The following is a 12576-nucleotide window of genomic DNA, read 5'->3' on the forward strand; positions in this document are numbered from 1 at the left end:
TATAGGTAAACAAAGAGTAGTCAGACAAGCACTGTTTGAAGCCATAGCCGATTAACGCAATTTGGAATTTCTCAAACCAACATCGTGGAGCCTGTTTGAGACTATAAAGAGATTTTTGTAGACGACAAACCTAAATAGCAGGAGCGCGGAACCCAAGTGGCGGCTTCATGTAGACTTCCTCATGAAGGTCACCATGTAGGAACGCGTTATGGACGTCCATTTGATGAATATCCCATCCTTTACTGACGGCCACTTGCAAGAACAAGCGTATTGTACCCATTTTTGCTACTGGTGCAAAAGTTTCTCCATAGTTAACCCCTTCAATCTGTTTATTGCCAAGAACGACCAACCGAGCTTTGTAACGTTCCACAGAACCATCAGAGTTATGTTTGATTTTGAAAACCCATTGTGAACCGATGGCAGTTTTCCATGGAGGCAAGTCCTCCAACGTCCATGTATCGTTATCTTCAAGAGCATTGAATTCGGAACCCACAGCCTTTCGCCAACGACGATCACGAACAACTTCACGAAATGTTTTTGGTTCAATGGCAGATGTGATGGCGGCAAGGAACGTTTGATGTTAGGGCAAGAATCGAACTCCTTTTTCAGATTCAGATATGGAAGAGGAAGCTGGTGAACTGCTTTACAGGATTTGCAGAAATGTCAAAATTCTGCAATTTAACAGATGAAATCTTCCTGCGATGTCCTCAACCAATAGCTTCCTCTGGCTGAGTCACTATGTCAACTGACGCATATGTGGATTCAACAACCGGTGTTGGTGTTGGTGTCGGGTCTGCAGGAGGATTAGATGGAAGAACTGGGTCGGGAGTCGGGTCGGATTCAGGAATTGGTACTGGAGTTGGTACCGAAGACAATGAGGGGGAAGCCGTGACAAGAGGAGAACCATCTCGTAGTGGACCAGGACCCAAATCGGAATGGGCTTGCTGAGTGGTTAGTGGGCCTATCAAAATTTATGGTTCCAAATCCAAACTACTTGAAATTGGAGCCCATAAATTAACCTCTGCTTCATCGTCTTCATTCGTTGCTGAACTCGACATTGATGTGGCATACGGGAAAACAGATTCGCAGAAAACCACGTCCCTTGACACAAAAAATTCTTCTTTTTCAAGATCAAACAATCGCCAGCCTTTCTTACCATGAGGATATCTTAAAAACACACACTTTTTACTTCTTGAAGCAAACTTATCCCCTTTGTGATTCTGATTGTGCGCATAACATAAGCTTCCAAATACCCTGAGATGATCGTAACTGGGTTTAGCGTTGTAGAATTTTTCGTAAGAAGTAGCACCTTGTAGAATAGAGCTTGGAGTTCGATTGATCAGATATGCAGCAGTCAAAACACAGTCACCCCAAAACTGCATTGGTAACTTAGATTGAAAACGCAATGCTCTAGCGACGTTGAGAATGTGGCGATGTTTCCTTTCCACACAACCATTCTATTGGGAGTGCCAACACATGAGGTTTCGTGTTCGACCCCATTGTCACGAAAGTAGCTAGTGAGACACACAAATTCGGTGCCATTGTCGTTGCGGATTGTCTTTACTTGAGCACCAAACTGTCGGGAAACCAAGGCCAAAAAATATTTGATCTGCGTTACTGTTTCTGATTTATCGTTGAGAAGAAAGAGCAAAACACCACGAGAGAAGTCATCCACAATTGTTAAAAAATAACGAGCTCCTGAATAAGTTGAAGTTCGATATGGCCCCCACAAATCACAATGGATCAATTGAAAAGCGATATCGGTTTTATTCATACTGCTCGGAAAAGGAGCACGAGTTTGCTTCGCACAAAGGCATACATCGCAAGCATTATTCAAATTCTCTAAAGAAACAGAAACTGAAACATTATGAAGTTGACCAACAACTTTTGCAGAGGGATGACCCATTCGGCAATGCCACAAATCATAAGTCTCCTTTGATCGTGTCGTCACAGATCCGGCTATCTCCATACTTCGAAAAATAAACGTCCCACGCTCATGTTTCCCTACTCCAATCGCAGTCTTGAACAACAAGGAAGTGATCAGCAAGTTGAACAACACATCGGTTCTCATCCATCAATTGCCCCATAGAAATCAAATCAGAACATAATCCCTCAACATAATAAACCGATTGCAAAACAAGACCAGCCCCAAGAACCTTTACACCTTCCAAAACAGAGAGGCATTCCCTGCCATCAGCTGGAATAACCATAACTGGTGCCATTGCCTTCAAATCAGACAAAACATCTAACCGACCAGTCAAGTGGTGAGAGGCACCGGTATCAAGGATCCAAGAAGAAACAGATGACTTACCCGAGAAGCGGTCATTGGGAGCAGGAGCAGTTCGCTTGTTTAACAAGTTCTTGATGCCTTTCCACTCTGCATCGGTTAATGCAGCGACACCATCACGATCAGCATTGGTGAGCACGTAGTTGGCATGTTCTGTAGTAGGAGTACTGATTTGCACAACATTAGCGTAAGATACACCTCGGCCACGACCCACACTAGAAGAAGCAACAGAGCCTCCACGTCCTCGACTTTGAGTGGAGCGGGACCTTGGTCTCTCTCCCTACCACTCCGGATACCCAATCACGGCGTAGCAACTATCAGAGGGATGTCCAGCTCGATTGTAGTGCTTACAAAAAAAATCCCTTATCTTTGTCATCACGTCGAAAGCGAGATTGCACAGCAAAAGCAGTGACGTCAGCTTGATCAGCTGGTGGTTGTGCTCCTTGGCGAACCAAGTCCTCTTCTTGACGTACAATATTGTACACCTCTTCCATAGATTGAATTGGAGTGCGAGACACCAAGCTAGATTGAACAGTACGAAAGCTGCTATCATCAAGACCAAATAGAAACTGATGGACTTTTTCGTCTTCACGGTCTTGTTCCCGGACTGCACCAAGATCGCAAACACACCGTCCACATTTTCACACTCGTAGTGGGCGATAAGCAGACATGCTGTCCCAGATCTGTGAGAGTTTGCCAAAATATGCTTCAATGGCGAGACCACGTTGCTTGCAACAGGCAAGCTCTGCCTTGAGTTGTTGAATCCGTGGACCATTGGTGACTGAGAATCGCTTTTTTAAGTGATCCCAGAGATCCTTGGCCACATCTCGGTGAGAGATGTTGGAACGCAGCACTGGATCGATGGTCATCTTAATCCAAGAAACCAGAAGCGCTTGAATCGTCCACCAATCCTCCAGATCGAGAGAGCCGATGTCAGGACGTGTGATGGAACCATCCAAGAAACCAAATTTCTTGCGTGAAGCCAAAGCAGTTTTCATCCCACATGCCCATTCGTCATAGTTCGTTCTTTTCAATAGTGGTTGAGAGATCACAGCGCTGAGATTATCGTCGGCGATCAAATCGTTTGGAGAGATTGTACGGCGAACTTCCATCGTGGTCGGGTTTAATGGTGTCGGGGTCGTCGAGGTTGAGTTCGTCGGAGTCGAGTTCGTCGGGGGTTGGTCGGAGGGCAAAGAATCACAAACAGCGGTGTTGCTCCTGTCGAATTGTGTTGTCTTATTGATGTTAATCACCATTACATATATACAAAAGAATGTTTCCTAATGTGAGAGATTATACAATAAATATTGAATGAGAAGATTAATGTGATTGATATCGTATCCTTGAGATTGATTGACTGTGATATAGAAGATATCACAATATTTTCTTTAATTAAAAGCCTTCTACAAAGACGGTATTCTAAGTTTGGACCCTACTTTCTCTCCTTGGTCGGTGGGCCTGTAAGTGAATTTTGTATGGCTAAGGTTGGTGGATCATTCATCAAACTAACAAATCATAAATCAGGGGCACACAGTTTTTTTTTTTTTTTTTGTCAACTGGTTTTATATTGATAATATAGGTAACATCTTCTTTTTTACAAAACCATCTACGCCTTAATACCAGTCTTTACCTGCAACTTAAACCGAAGTCCTCTCTGTTTCTACAAACAGACAGAGTTAAAACTCTATTTTTACCTATACCAAAAAATGGCTAATCCTACTCCAGCCATTAAAAACTTAAGTTCAATCAGAGGATAGTCTTGTGTCTTCAGCAAATAAGTACCTCAACCACTCGGGATGCCCCATCGCCACATACGATTGGAGTCTACAATCTTGAGTGATACTCTGTGCTATCATAAGAGCTCCTCTGTTTGAAAATGAGTTTTCCAAAAAGAATTTACTATCCTTGAAACTTCCCCTCAGTCTCCGCACCTCATTTGATTGATATCGAAATGAAGGCCATAAAGCAGGCTTTGTCACCACCTTTACCAAAAGCTGATCCTGCAAACCAAAAACCACATTCTCTATCCTGTGGCTTCTCATACTTTCCATAGCCCACAATAGTCCTTCAAGCTGAGCTTCTTGTTTATCCTTGACCTCTGCCATAGCTCTTCTACTATGCAACAAAACCCTTCCATCATGGTCCCTAAGGACCCACGCACAACCCAACAACCGGTTTCTAACCGACCAAGAGATTCCTATATTACATTTCATCCAATCTCTTACCAGTCTTTTCCACCCTGGTTTCATTGGAATTTGTCTCGGTTCTCCTCTTCTTGGGATTTCCTCTTCCCCTCGATCTTCGACATCCTCCTCCTCATCTCATTCCTGTTGGGCTTCAACCCACTCCTTCCAATCCTCCTTGCTTTTAGTGATCGTTTCTTGTGGTGAGAAGTGAGTTCCTTCAAAAGCCACCAGGTTTCGATTCTTCCATAATCTCCACATCACCCAAGGGAAGGTTTCTTTTAACTCTTCCGGCCACCGAGGGTTCTTCATATTCAATAAGAAGTATTGAATATTTGAAAAAACCGACCCATTGTGAAACCCTATCTCTGGAGATGGGATTCCGGATAATGCCCACAATTGGCGAGATAAAGAACAAGAGAATAAAACATGATTGATCGTTTCTTCTTCTCCACCACAGGTTTGACAAAGGTTTTCAATCCTCAATCCTCTCCCACACAGAGCATCTGCGACTGGTAGAGCCCCACACAACACCTTCCAAAGAAAGACTTGAATCTTCGGGTCCGTCTGTAATCCCCATATTTGCTCCTTTAACGGATTTGTTGAAGGCTGTACATTTGCTTCCTCTCTTATCAAGGTGTTTAGTGATTGAGAAGCCAACCAATAAGCAGACTTAACCGAGAAGTCTCCACTTTTATTGAACTTCTAAGTATAGTAATCCTCCATCTCAGGTACTGGTTTTATCCTTTTGATTCTCTCAATATCCTGCGGTAGAAAATGATAGGCCAGAACTTCTGCGTCCCATGTTCGATTTGTACTATCAACCAATTCAGAAATTCTGAGATCCGGGTTGAAGACATTGTTTCTTCTCCATGGGGTCTCAAACCATCCTCCTCAACCCAATAAGCACACAGTTTTCTTTTTGCCATAATTTTATTGTTAGTTTCCATCCATTTATCTTCATCTCAGCATATATATATATTTGTTTTATGCTTTGTTCGGAAAACATATATATAAACAATATACAATAGTCAATCACCCATTCCGATCCTCTGCTAGGCGTGATCGAATCCTGGACCACTCGGAAATCCGGTTTACGAATCTGCTCATGTAATCTTTGTCACCACTCCTCCTTAAATACTTAGAAAACTGCATGTCAATGATAGGTTGAACTATATATAGAGAGGCACAAATTAATGTCATGTCTCCCGATCCTTACCAAAACACCGGAAGAAGATCAAATGTTCATCATCTACCAAGAGTCTGGCTTCTAAACCCTTATTTTTATGTAGAGAACGTGCAAGCAAGACATTTTAAATTAGGGAATGGATATTTTGATGGTTTAAACCACTTAGCATCGATACCTACTCAACTATTCTTTTTTCTTTTTTGGGGGCAAAACCTACTCAACTATTCTTATTGTCCCTTTCCCCCTCACACGTCGATCGGAACAAATAGTCGTTTAACTGATCCGACTCTCTTTTTATAAACTTGTGATCTCTTTTGCGCTTGCCTCATTCTCTCTCACCTTCTTATCACCATATGTAGCTGGGCCTGGACAAGCCATAAATCTCGAACTGTCTTACCGTATTTTCATAGTATATTTTAACATTTTATGCTAGAAAGAGAGAGTAACCGACTTTAATTTATTTTATTGAAATATAAATCATCATCAAGGAAAATAAAACAACCTTTACGAAGAAGTTAATCAGATATGAATATGAAGAAGAAAAAAAAAACATAATCATAGATAAGGATAAAGCACTAGACTAATAAACAAAAACTGTAAAATAAATCTCCAAAAAAAGACTTTCGTGTAAAGCGTAACTGATAAACAAACAAATAATTTCGAATAGGTATCCAAATAGGATTGACTTCCCGTTAAATGATTCGATTCATATTAATATTTCAGTAACGTATACAAAAAAAAAAAATTAGAAAGAAAACGTAACGTTTTAGTTAGAGAGGAGCACCACGAAAATGTGAAGAAGAAAGAGAGAGAGAGAGTCCTTTGGATCCCCTGACATGTTCACAACACATGTGTCCCCCTCTTAGCTGTGTTCTATCACATTTTTTGTTAACCCCAACTTGCTTCTATTATTGTATCCAAATCTTAATTATCAAAATTATTAAATAAGAATTTAAAAGTTTGATAAATTATTATTGATTAATAATTATGAAATATGTTATTATAAATAAATAATACTTCTTCTGTATTATAATAGTTAATTTTTTAGGATTAACACCAAAAAAAAATGTTGTATTATTATTAATTACTTTTGTTTTATATTCCTTTTAATACTCATTTACTTATATTTTTCACATTTGTCATTTAAATGCATACATATATATATATATTTTTTTATCATAAAAGTAAAAACATTAATTAATTGTTTGATTTTAAGAATAAAAATGTATTAAATAAACTAAAAAATCATCTTTTGTGATACAAGAAAAAATCCTAGAACATTAAACTTTATGATACAGAAAGAGTATAGTTATATCTAAACATTAAATATTTTTTTTAATTTATGTAAAAATCCTAAAACATCATCTATTGTGATATAGATAGAATACTAAATTTTTTTCCTTTCTAATTGGTAGAGATAATAACAGTATAAAGTACTACTAGTTCATTACCAAAAAAAAAAGAAGTACTACTAGATTACAACTCAACAAAAACTAGCCTTTATTTATTTTAACTCTTAGACCCATTTAGAAATGCATATACTACTAATAGAATCAAATTTACAATACCATTTATTTTATAGATTGCCCCAAAATTTCCATAACAATCAAAATTTACCATATGTTTTTTTTGTTTCATAAAAGTATTTTTAAGTTTTTCTTAATTTGAGGTTTTAAAAAAAAAAAGGGGGGGGGGCTTCAAAGAAATAAAGTTGCCTTTAAAAAGCAGGACCGGCCACACACACATAATAGAAGAAACGAATCCAACGGCCCCGATTAAATCTTGGTTCCAAGTTTCACTCTTTTCCTCTAAAACGCATTAATCACTTTTTTTCCCCTCATTAAACACACCACACCCAATTCATTCTCATCGTCCTCTCTCTCTCTCTCGCTCTTGACCTATACAACACACCGATCCTCAAATCCAAAACCGTCCCCTCTTTTTGATCTCAGATCTCAGATCTCTCAAGGAACAACAACAACAAACAATGGCGATTTCTGCGCGTGAAGAGTTCGTATACATGGCCAAGCTCGCTGAGCAAGCGGAGAGGTACGAAGAGATGGTAGAGTTCATGGAGAAAGTCTCCGCCGCCGTCGACGGAGATGAACTAACCGTAGAAGAGCGTAATCTTCTCTCCGTCGCTTACAAGAACGTGATCGGTGCTCGCCGTGCCTCGTGGCGTATCATCTCATCGATCGAGCAGAAGGAAGAGAGCCGCGGTAACGACGACCACGTCTCGGCGATCCGTGATTACAGGTCTAAGATCGAGACGGAGCTCACCGGGATCTGCGACGGTATCCTCAGGTTGCTTGACTCTAGGCTCATCCCTGCCGCTGCTTCTGGCGATTCCAAGGTCTTTTACCTCAAGATGAAGGGTGATTACCACAGGTACTTGGCTGAGTTCAAGACTGCTCAAGAGAGGAAAGACGCCGCCGAACATACTCTCTCCGCTTACAAATCCGCTCAGGTTCCTTTCCTTCTCTTCCTAATCTCAGATCTAGTGTTTAATTGAATTGCGTCTGTGATCTGTTGATGTTGATTCATTAGATGATTACTTCTGATTTCGGGATTAGATGTTGATTGATGTTGATTCATTGGAATAAGATCTTGAGATTGAATTGTTTTGATTCTTGTTATAATGTGATGATGATGAAACTCTATTGCACAGGATATTGCCAATGCAGAGCTTGCTCCAACTCACCCAATTCGTCTTGGTCTTGCATTGAACTTCTCTGTGTTCTATTACGAGATCCTCAATTCTCCTGATCGTGCTTGCAACCTCGCCAAACAGGTATTTGAATCCCCACACTCTTATCTTTCAATTTTTTTTTTTTTTCTAATGTGGAATTTGGGAATTGCCATAATAGTTGACCTCATCGATCCATCGTCTCCGTAGCAGTATATCATTTGTTTCTGTTTATCTCAAGGAAATGAATGTGACTGGTTTTGTTGTTGTTCTATCAAAGGCCTTTGATGAAGCGATAGCGGAGTTGGACACTCTTGGTGAAGAATCATACAAAGACAGTACCTTGATCATGCAGCTTCTTCGTGATAACCTTACTCTATGGACATCCGATATGCAGGTTTGTTGTCTATACAATCCTTGGTTGTTCTTTTTTTTTTAGTATGGGATGATTCCGCATTGTCATTGACTAAATTCTGTAATGATGGATCTTATTAGGATGATGCTGCGGATGAGATCAAGGAAGCAGCAGCAGCAGCGCCAAAACCGACCGAGGAACAGCAGTGATCTTTTGAGTGTGAAACTGCTAGTTTTCTAGGGTTTGGAATTTCTTCTTTTCTCGTCCATATGTTTTTTTTCTTAATCATCTAAAAGGTCGCCCTTGCCATTTCGCTTATCTTCAAAAGCTTATTATTCGTTCATCATATTTGTGGCAAGTCCGAACCATCATCAATCATCTTTTTTATTTTATTTTATCTCTTTTGCTTGATTTTCTTTCTCTTTTTATTTTTGGTTGTTATTTTTTTCAATGTCTCTATGCAATGGAAACCTTTTTCTTTGTTTTCTCATCAATTTGAAGATCATGAAGTCAGTCTCTTGTCTCTTATCTTGTGGTGTAGATTGTCGTCATTCTTAAAAGCAGACTTAGTTCATTGGACTGTGTAAAAAGCCAATTACTTTACCTGGTCTGAAGATCAATCATCAACTTTGATTTATCTAAAGAATACCTTTCAAAATAACTATTTAAGTATAGACACTCTTTTAGTCATTTACACTATTCATACAGGTTGAAAATTAATGATCTCGTCAGAGTTCGAAGTTTCAACTGAAAATGAAAGCATTAGAGCCAAAAAAAAAATATATTCAACGAAAGTAACAGTTCAGTGATCGGTATAGCTATCCCAATGGCGTTACCAATGAGTAAATCAATCAAAATTGTATGAAACAAACAAGTGTATGCAATTTTGATCGTGATAATGGCAAACTTATAAGAGAATTTTCAATATCGAGTTGCAAATGTCTATACCTTTCTTTTTCCTACTCTTTGTTTCCAACATGAACAACAAAAGAAAGTCAAAAAAGAAAAACAGATTTAAGTAATTTGGAGTTAATTAAAAAAAGAAAAAAAAAAACAAATGATTCACCACTCCACTAATGATGTACAAAAAGAACAAAGGGAATTTTGTCGTCACGGTCAAAACGACGACGTTTGTCAAGTTGACCGACAAGAGGATTTCCGACGTTTTACTGATCAGCGACCTTTGTATTTAGGACTAGGAAGCGGCACCGTCGTCGGAGACACCGGGAACCCTAATTGACCTGACGTTGGCGACAGAAGTATGCTCGGTGAGAGTAATCCGTATGGCGATTTAGGCGAATTCAAACACCCAAACGGTGGAGGCGCAGGAATCGATGTTGGCGCCGTCTGCGAAACTGTTCCGGAAGCGGCAGAAGGAGGAGGAGGACGTGGTAGCGGGAGACTGTTTTGCGACGGTGGAGCGTTTTCCTGCTGCTGTTGTTGTTGTTGTTGTTGGTACCAACGAGGTGAGACCAAAGGAGCTAACGGAGATAACCCAGAGAAGTCTTTACGATTCGAATCGATGGCGAACATGGAGTTCTGAAGGTAACGCATGTACGAAGAGACGGGAGATTCCGCCGCCGCGTGAACGGGAGGAAGAGGCGGGAGAGGAGAAAGCGGCGCCGTCGGTCGAAGGTTAAACCCACCGCCGGTCCAGTTTTGATTCATGTGAGGGATAAGAGCGTCGTTTAGCGAACCAGGAGGACGATTGATGACTTGAGCGAGAGGAGGAGGACGGATCCTGTGAAGACGGGAACTCTGCTGAGGCTTAGGGTGATGAATCGGTTGTTGCGGCGGAGCAGAGATCCGTTCATGTGCAGGTGAGCCTGTGAGTTTCTGAACAACATCTCTGAAATCGTTCTTGTTGATATTGTAAACAGGAGGCTGGTGCTGGTGGAGATTCCCTTGATTAATCGGCGGCGGAGGAGGTAGCGGTGGAGGAGGATGATGATCAATTTCACGGTTCACGGCGGGTGCGGGTGCGGAGGAGGATGAGTTTGTTGTCGGTTTTGATATCTTATGAGAAAGCTTATTGAGTTGTCTCAGGTAATGATCTCTGTTCGTACTGTTGTTGTTGTTGTTGTTACCGGTACTACTCGTTGTGGAGGCGGATACGGCGGAGGAATCGCCGGAAGAGTTACAACTCTTATCCATTCAAAAACCTTTTAAGATTTCTTTCTTCGATTTTGTTTTTTTTTTTGTTATTTTTCTCTGCCAGATTTGGTAGAGAGAGATAGATAATGGAGAAGACGATGGTGATGAAAATGGCTTTTTCTCTCTCCTTTTTTTGTTTGTTTTGTTTTCACTAATACTGTATATTAAAGATATTTATAATCTTTTTTAAAAGTTTTTATTAGGGAGAAAGAGATATGTTTGTAATAAAACTATATACGACTCGAAAGGCTCAAATAATAATAATAAGTTAAGCTTTAATTGGAATTTTCTAGAATAAGATAAAAAGGAAATAATTTGTCTCTATTGTTTTTTAACTATGGATTCTCTCTTCTACATAGCCTATGTATATAATGCTTATTATTAAAAAAAAATTAATGCATGTACCCTTTAGTAATATTCTATTCGTGACCCCAAATTGTAATTGTATAATCCTTTTACTGTTTACTGCATTTAGTTCGGTTGTAACTGTTTTTATTGAAGAAAAATTAGATGTTGTGAGTTGTAACTACATGCATGGGAAATATTATCCACATCTAAAAACAAAAGGAGTTGTTGTGTAGTTTCTCTTCTTTATTTTCGTTTTAAGTTTAATCTAATGGCTTGCACATACTCTTAATATAGAGCAGGAGAAATATACAGAATTCTCTTGTTTCAAAAACAAAACTAGTGTTTCATTGTTCATTGTTTCAAAAAAAAAAAAACCCCAATTTGTAAAATGTTTTCTTCAATCTATGAAAATGATGATGATAAACATAGTAATTTTAATATAAATATATCATTTTTAGTTAGTCAAGGCAATCATGCTTTACTAAATATATCTCAAGGAGATTAAGATAGATATATTTTAATTTAACAAATGTGCATACATAAAAATAGTTAAATTGGCAAGAAAAATGTATGTACAACAATTTTTATGTAAACTATGTTCTTTCGAATTGTTTTAAGTATATATAGTGTTATAATTAAAAATCCAAACTCTTAAATAAAGCAAATAATATACAACAAAAAAAATCTGTAAATTTATTTTATTCCTGAAAACACACAAACAAACCTCTGTAATTCTTTTATTCCCAAAAACATTATCGGTCTAACGTCAATGCTATACAAATAATAATAACCTCAATAATTAATTAGTCCTTAAATTATTATAATAATATATACGTTTGGGTTACGGGTCGGGTTATTCAACGCCCATTTTGGTCAAAAGCCCTAAAAGTATTTACCGAAAACGACATTCGTACAGCCTTTTAATCTAATTGGTAATTATCACATACTTCGCATTCCACCGAAACCTTCGATCCGACTCAGCAAACGACGTATCCAACGGCTGTGTCATCAGCACGAGACAGACAGCTATCACGTGACTCTTGAGCCTTTATTTTTTTTTTTAATTTTCCTCAAAAATTATCACTTAGTATTAGTTAATTACACTGTTAATGTCTGATTAGTACTACTAATTTACTGTTGCTGTCTAATTAGTAGTAGTGATCAACATGTAATTGATACGAATGGGTTTTGGCCAAAATGTCTTTTTCTGGGTGCATGAATGTTTGAATTATTCTCTTCTTCTTTTATATTTTTCTCGTAAAAAATAAATAATGTTTTGAAATATTCTTGCATCGCATTGGTAAAGCATTACACTGAAACGTATCATTCAATAAATTGGTTTTCAAATAGTATTATAATCAGAAACGTTATTTC

General features: G+C 38.8%; 1 protein-coding gene and 2 pseudogenes across 2 annotated transcripts; 1 reads left to right on the top strand and 2 right to left on the bottom strand.

The window, feature by feature from the left end:
* Window positions 1-3523: 3523 nt before the first annotated feature.
* LOC147941769 (uncharacterized) lies at window positions 3524-5399 on the bottom strand (annotated as a pseudogene).
* A 1662-nt stretch (window positions 5400-7061) lies between these two features.
* Window positions 7062-9213, top strand: LOC104702618 (14-3-3-like protein GF14 omega). Its single transcript, XM_010418511.3, has 4 exons — window positions 7062-8126; window positions 8328-8450; window positions 8626-8742; window positions 8841-9213. The coding sequence occupies exons 1-4, from the start codon at window positions 7647-7649 to the stop codon at window positions 8907-8909; spliced, it is 789 nt and encodes a 262-aa protein (XP_010416813.1). The 5' UTR covers window positions 7062-7646; the 3' UTR covers window positions 8910-9213.
* Window positions 9214-9599: 386 nt separating this feature from the next.
* On the bottom strand, window positions 9600-11133 carry LOC104702619 (VQ motif-containing protein 9 pseudogene; annotated as a pseudogene). The gene has a single exon (XR_015561189.1). The product of XR_015561189.1 is annotated as a VQ motif-containing protein 9 pseudogene (transcript).
* Between the last annotated feature and the right edge of the window lie 1443 nt (window positions 11134-12576).

Source organism: Camelina sativa, chromosome 7 (assembly GCF_030686135.1).
Source record: "Camelina sativa cultivar CO46 ecotype springtype chromosome 7, ASM3068613v1".
Taxonomy (NCBI): domain Eukaryota; kingdom Viridiplantae; phylum Streptophyta; class Magnoliopsida; order Brassicales; family Brassicaceae; genus Camelina; species Camelina sativa.

Bases quoted from the DNA above. Each gene is read 5' to 3' on its own strand.
- LOC104702618 (XM_010418511.3), top strand. From the start codon at position 7,647: ATGGCGATTTCTGCGCGTGAAGAGTTCGTATACATGGCCAAGCTCGCT. The intron at 8,127-8,327 runs GTTCCTTTCCTT...TCTATTGCACAG, and splicing joins CCGCTTACAAATCCGCTCAG to GATATTGCCAATGCAGAGCT. The intron at 8,451-8,625 runs GTATTTGAATCC...GTTCTATCAAAG, and splicing joins CTTGCAACCTCGCCAAACAG to GCCTTTGATGAAGCGATAGC.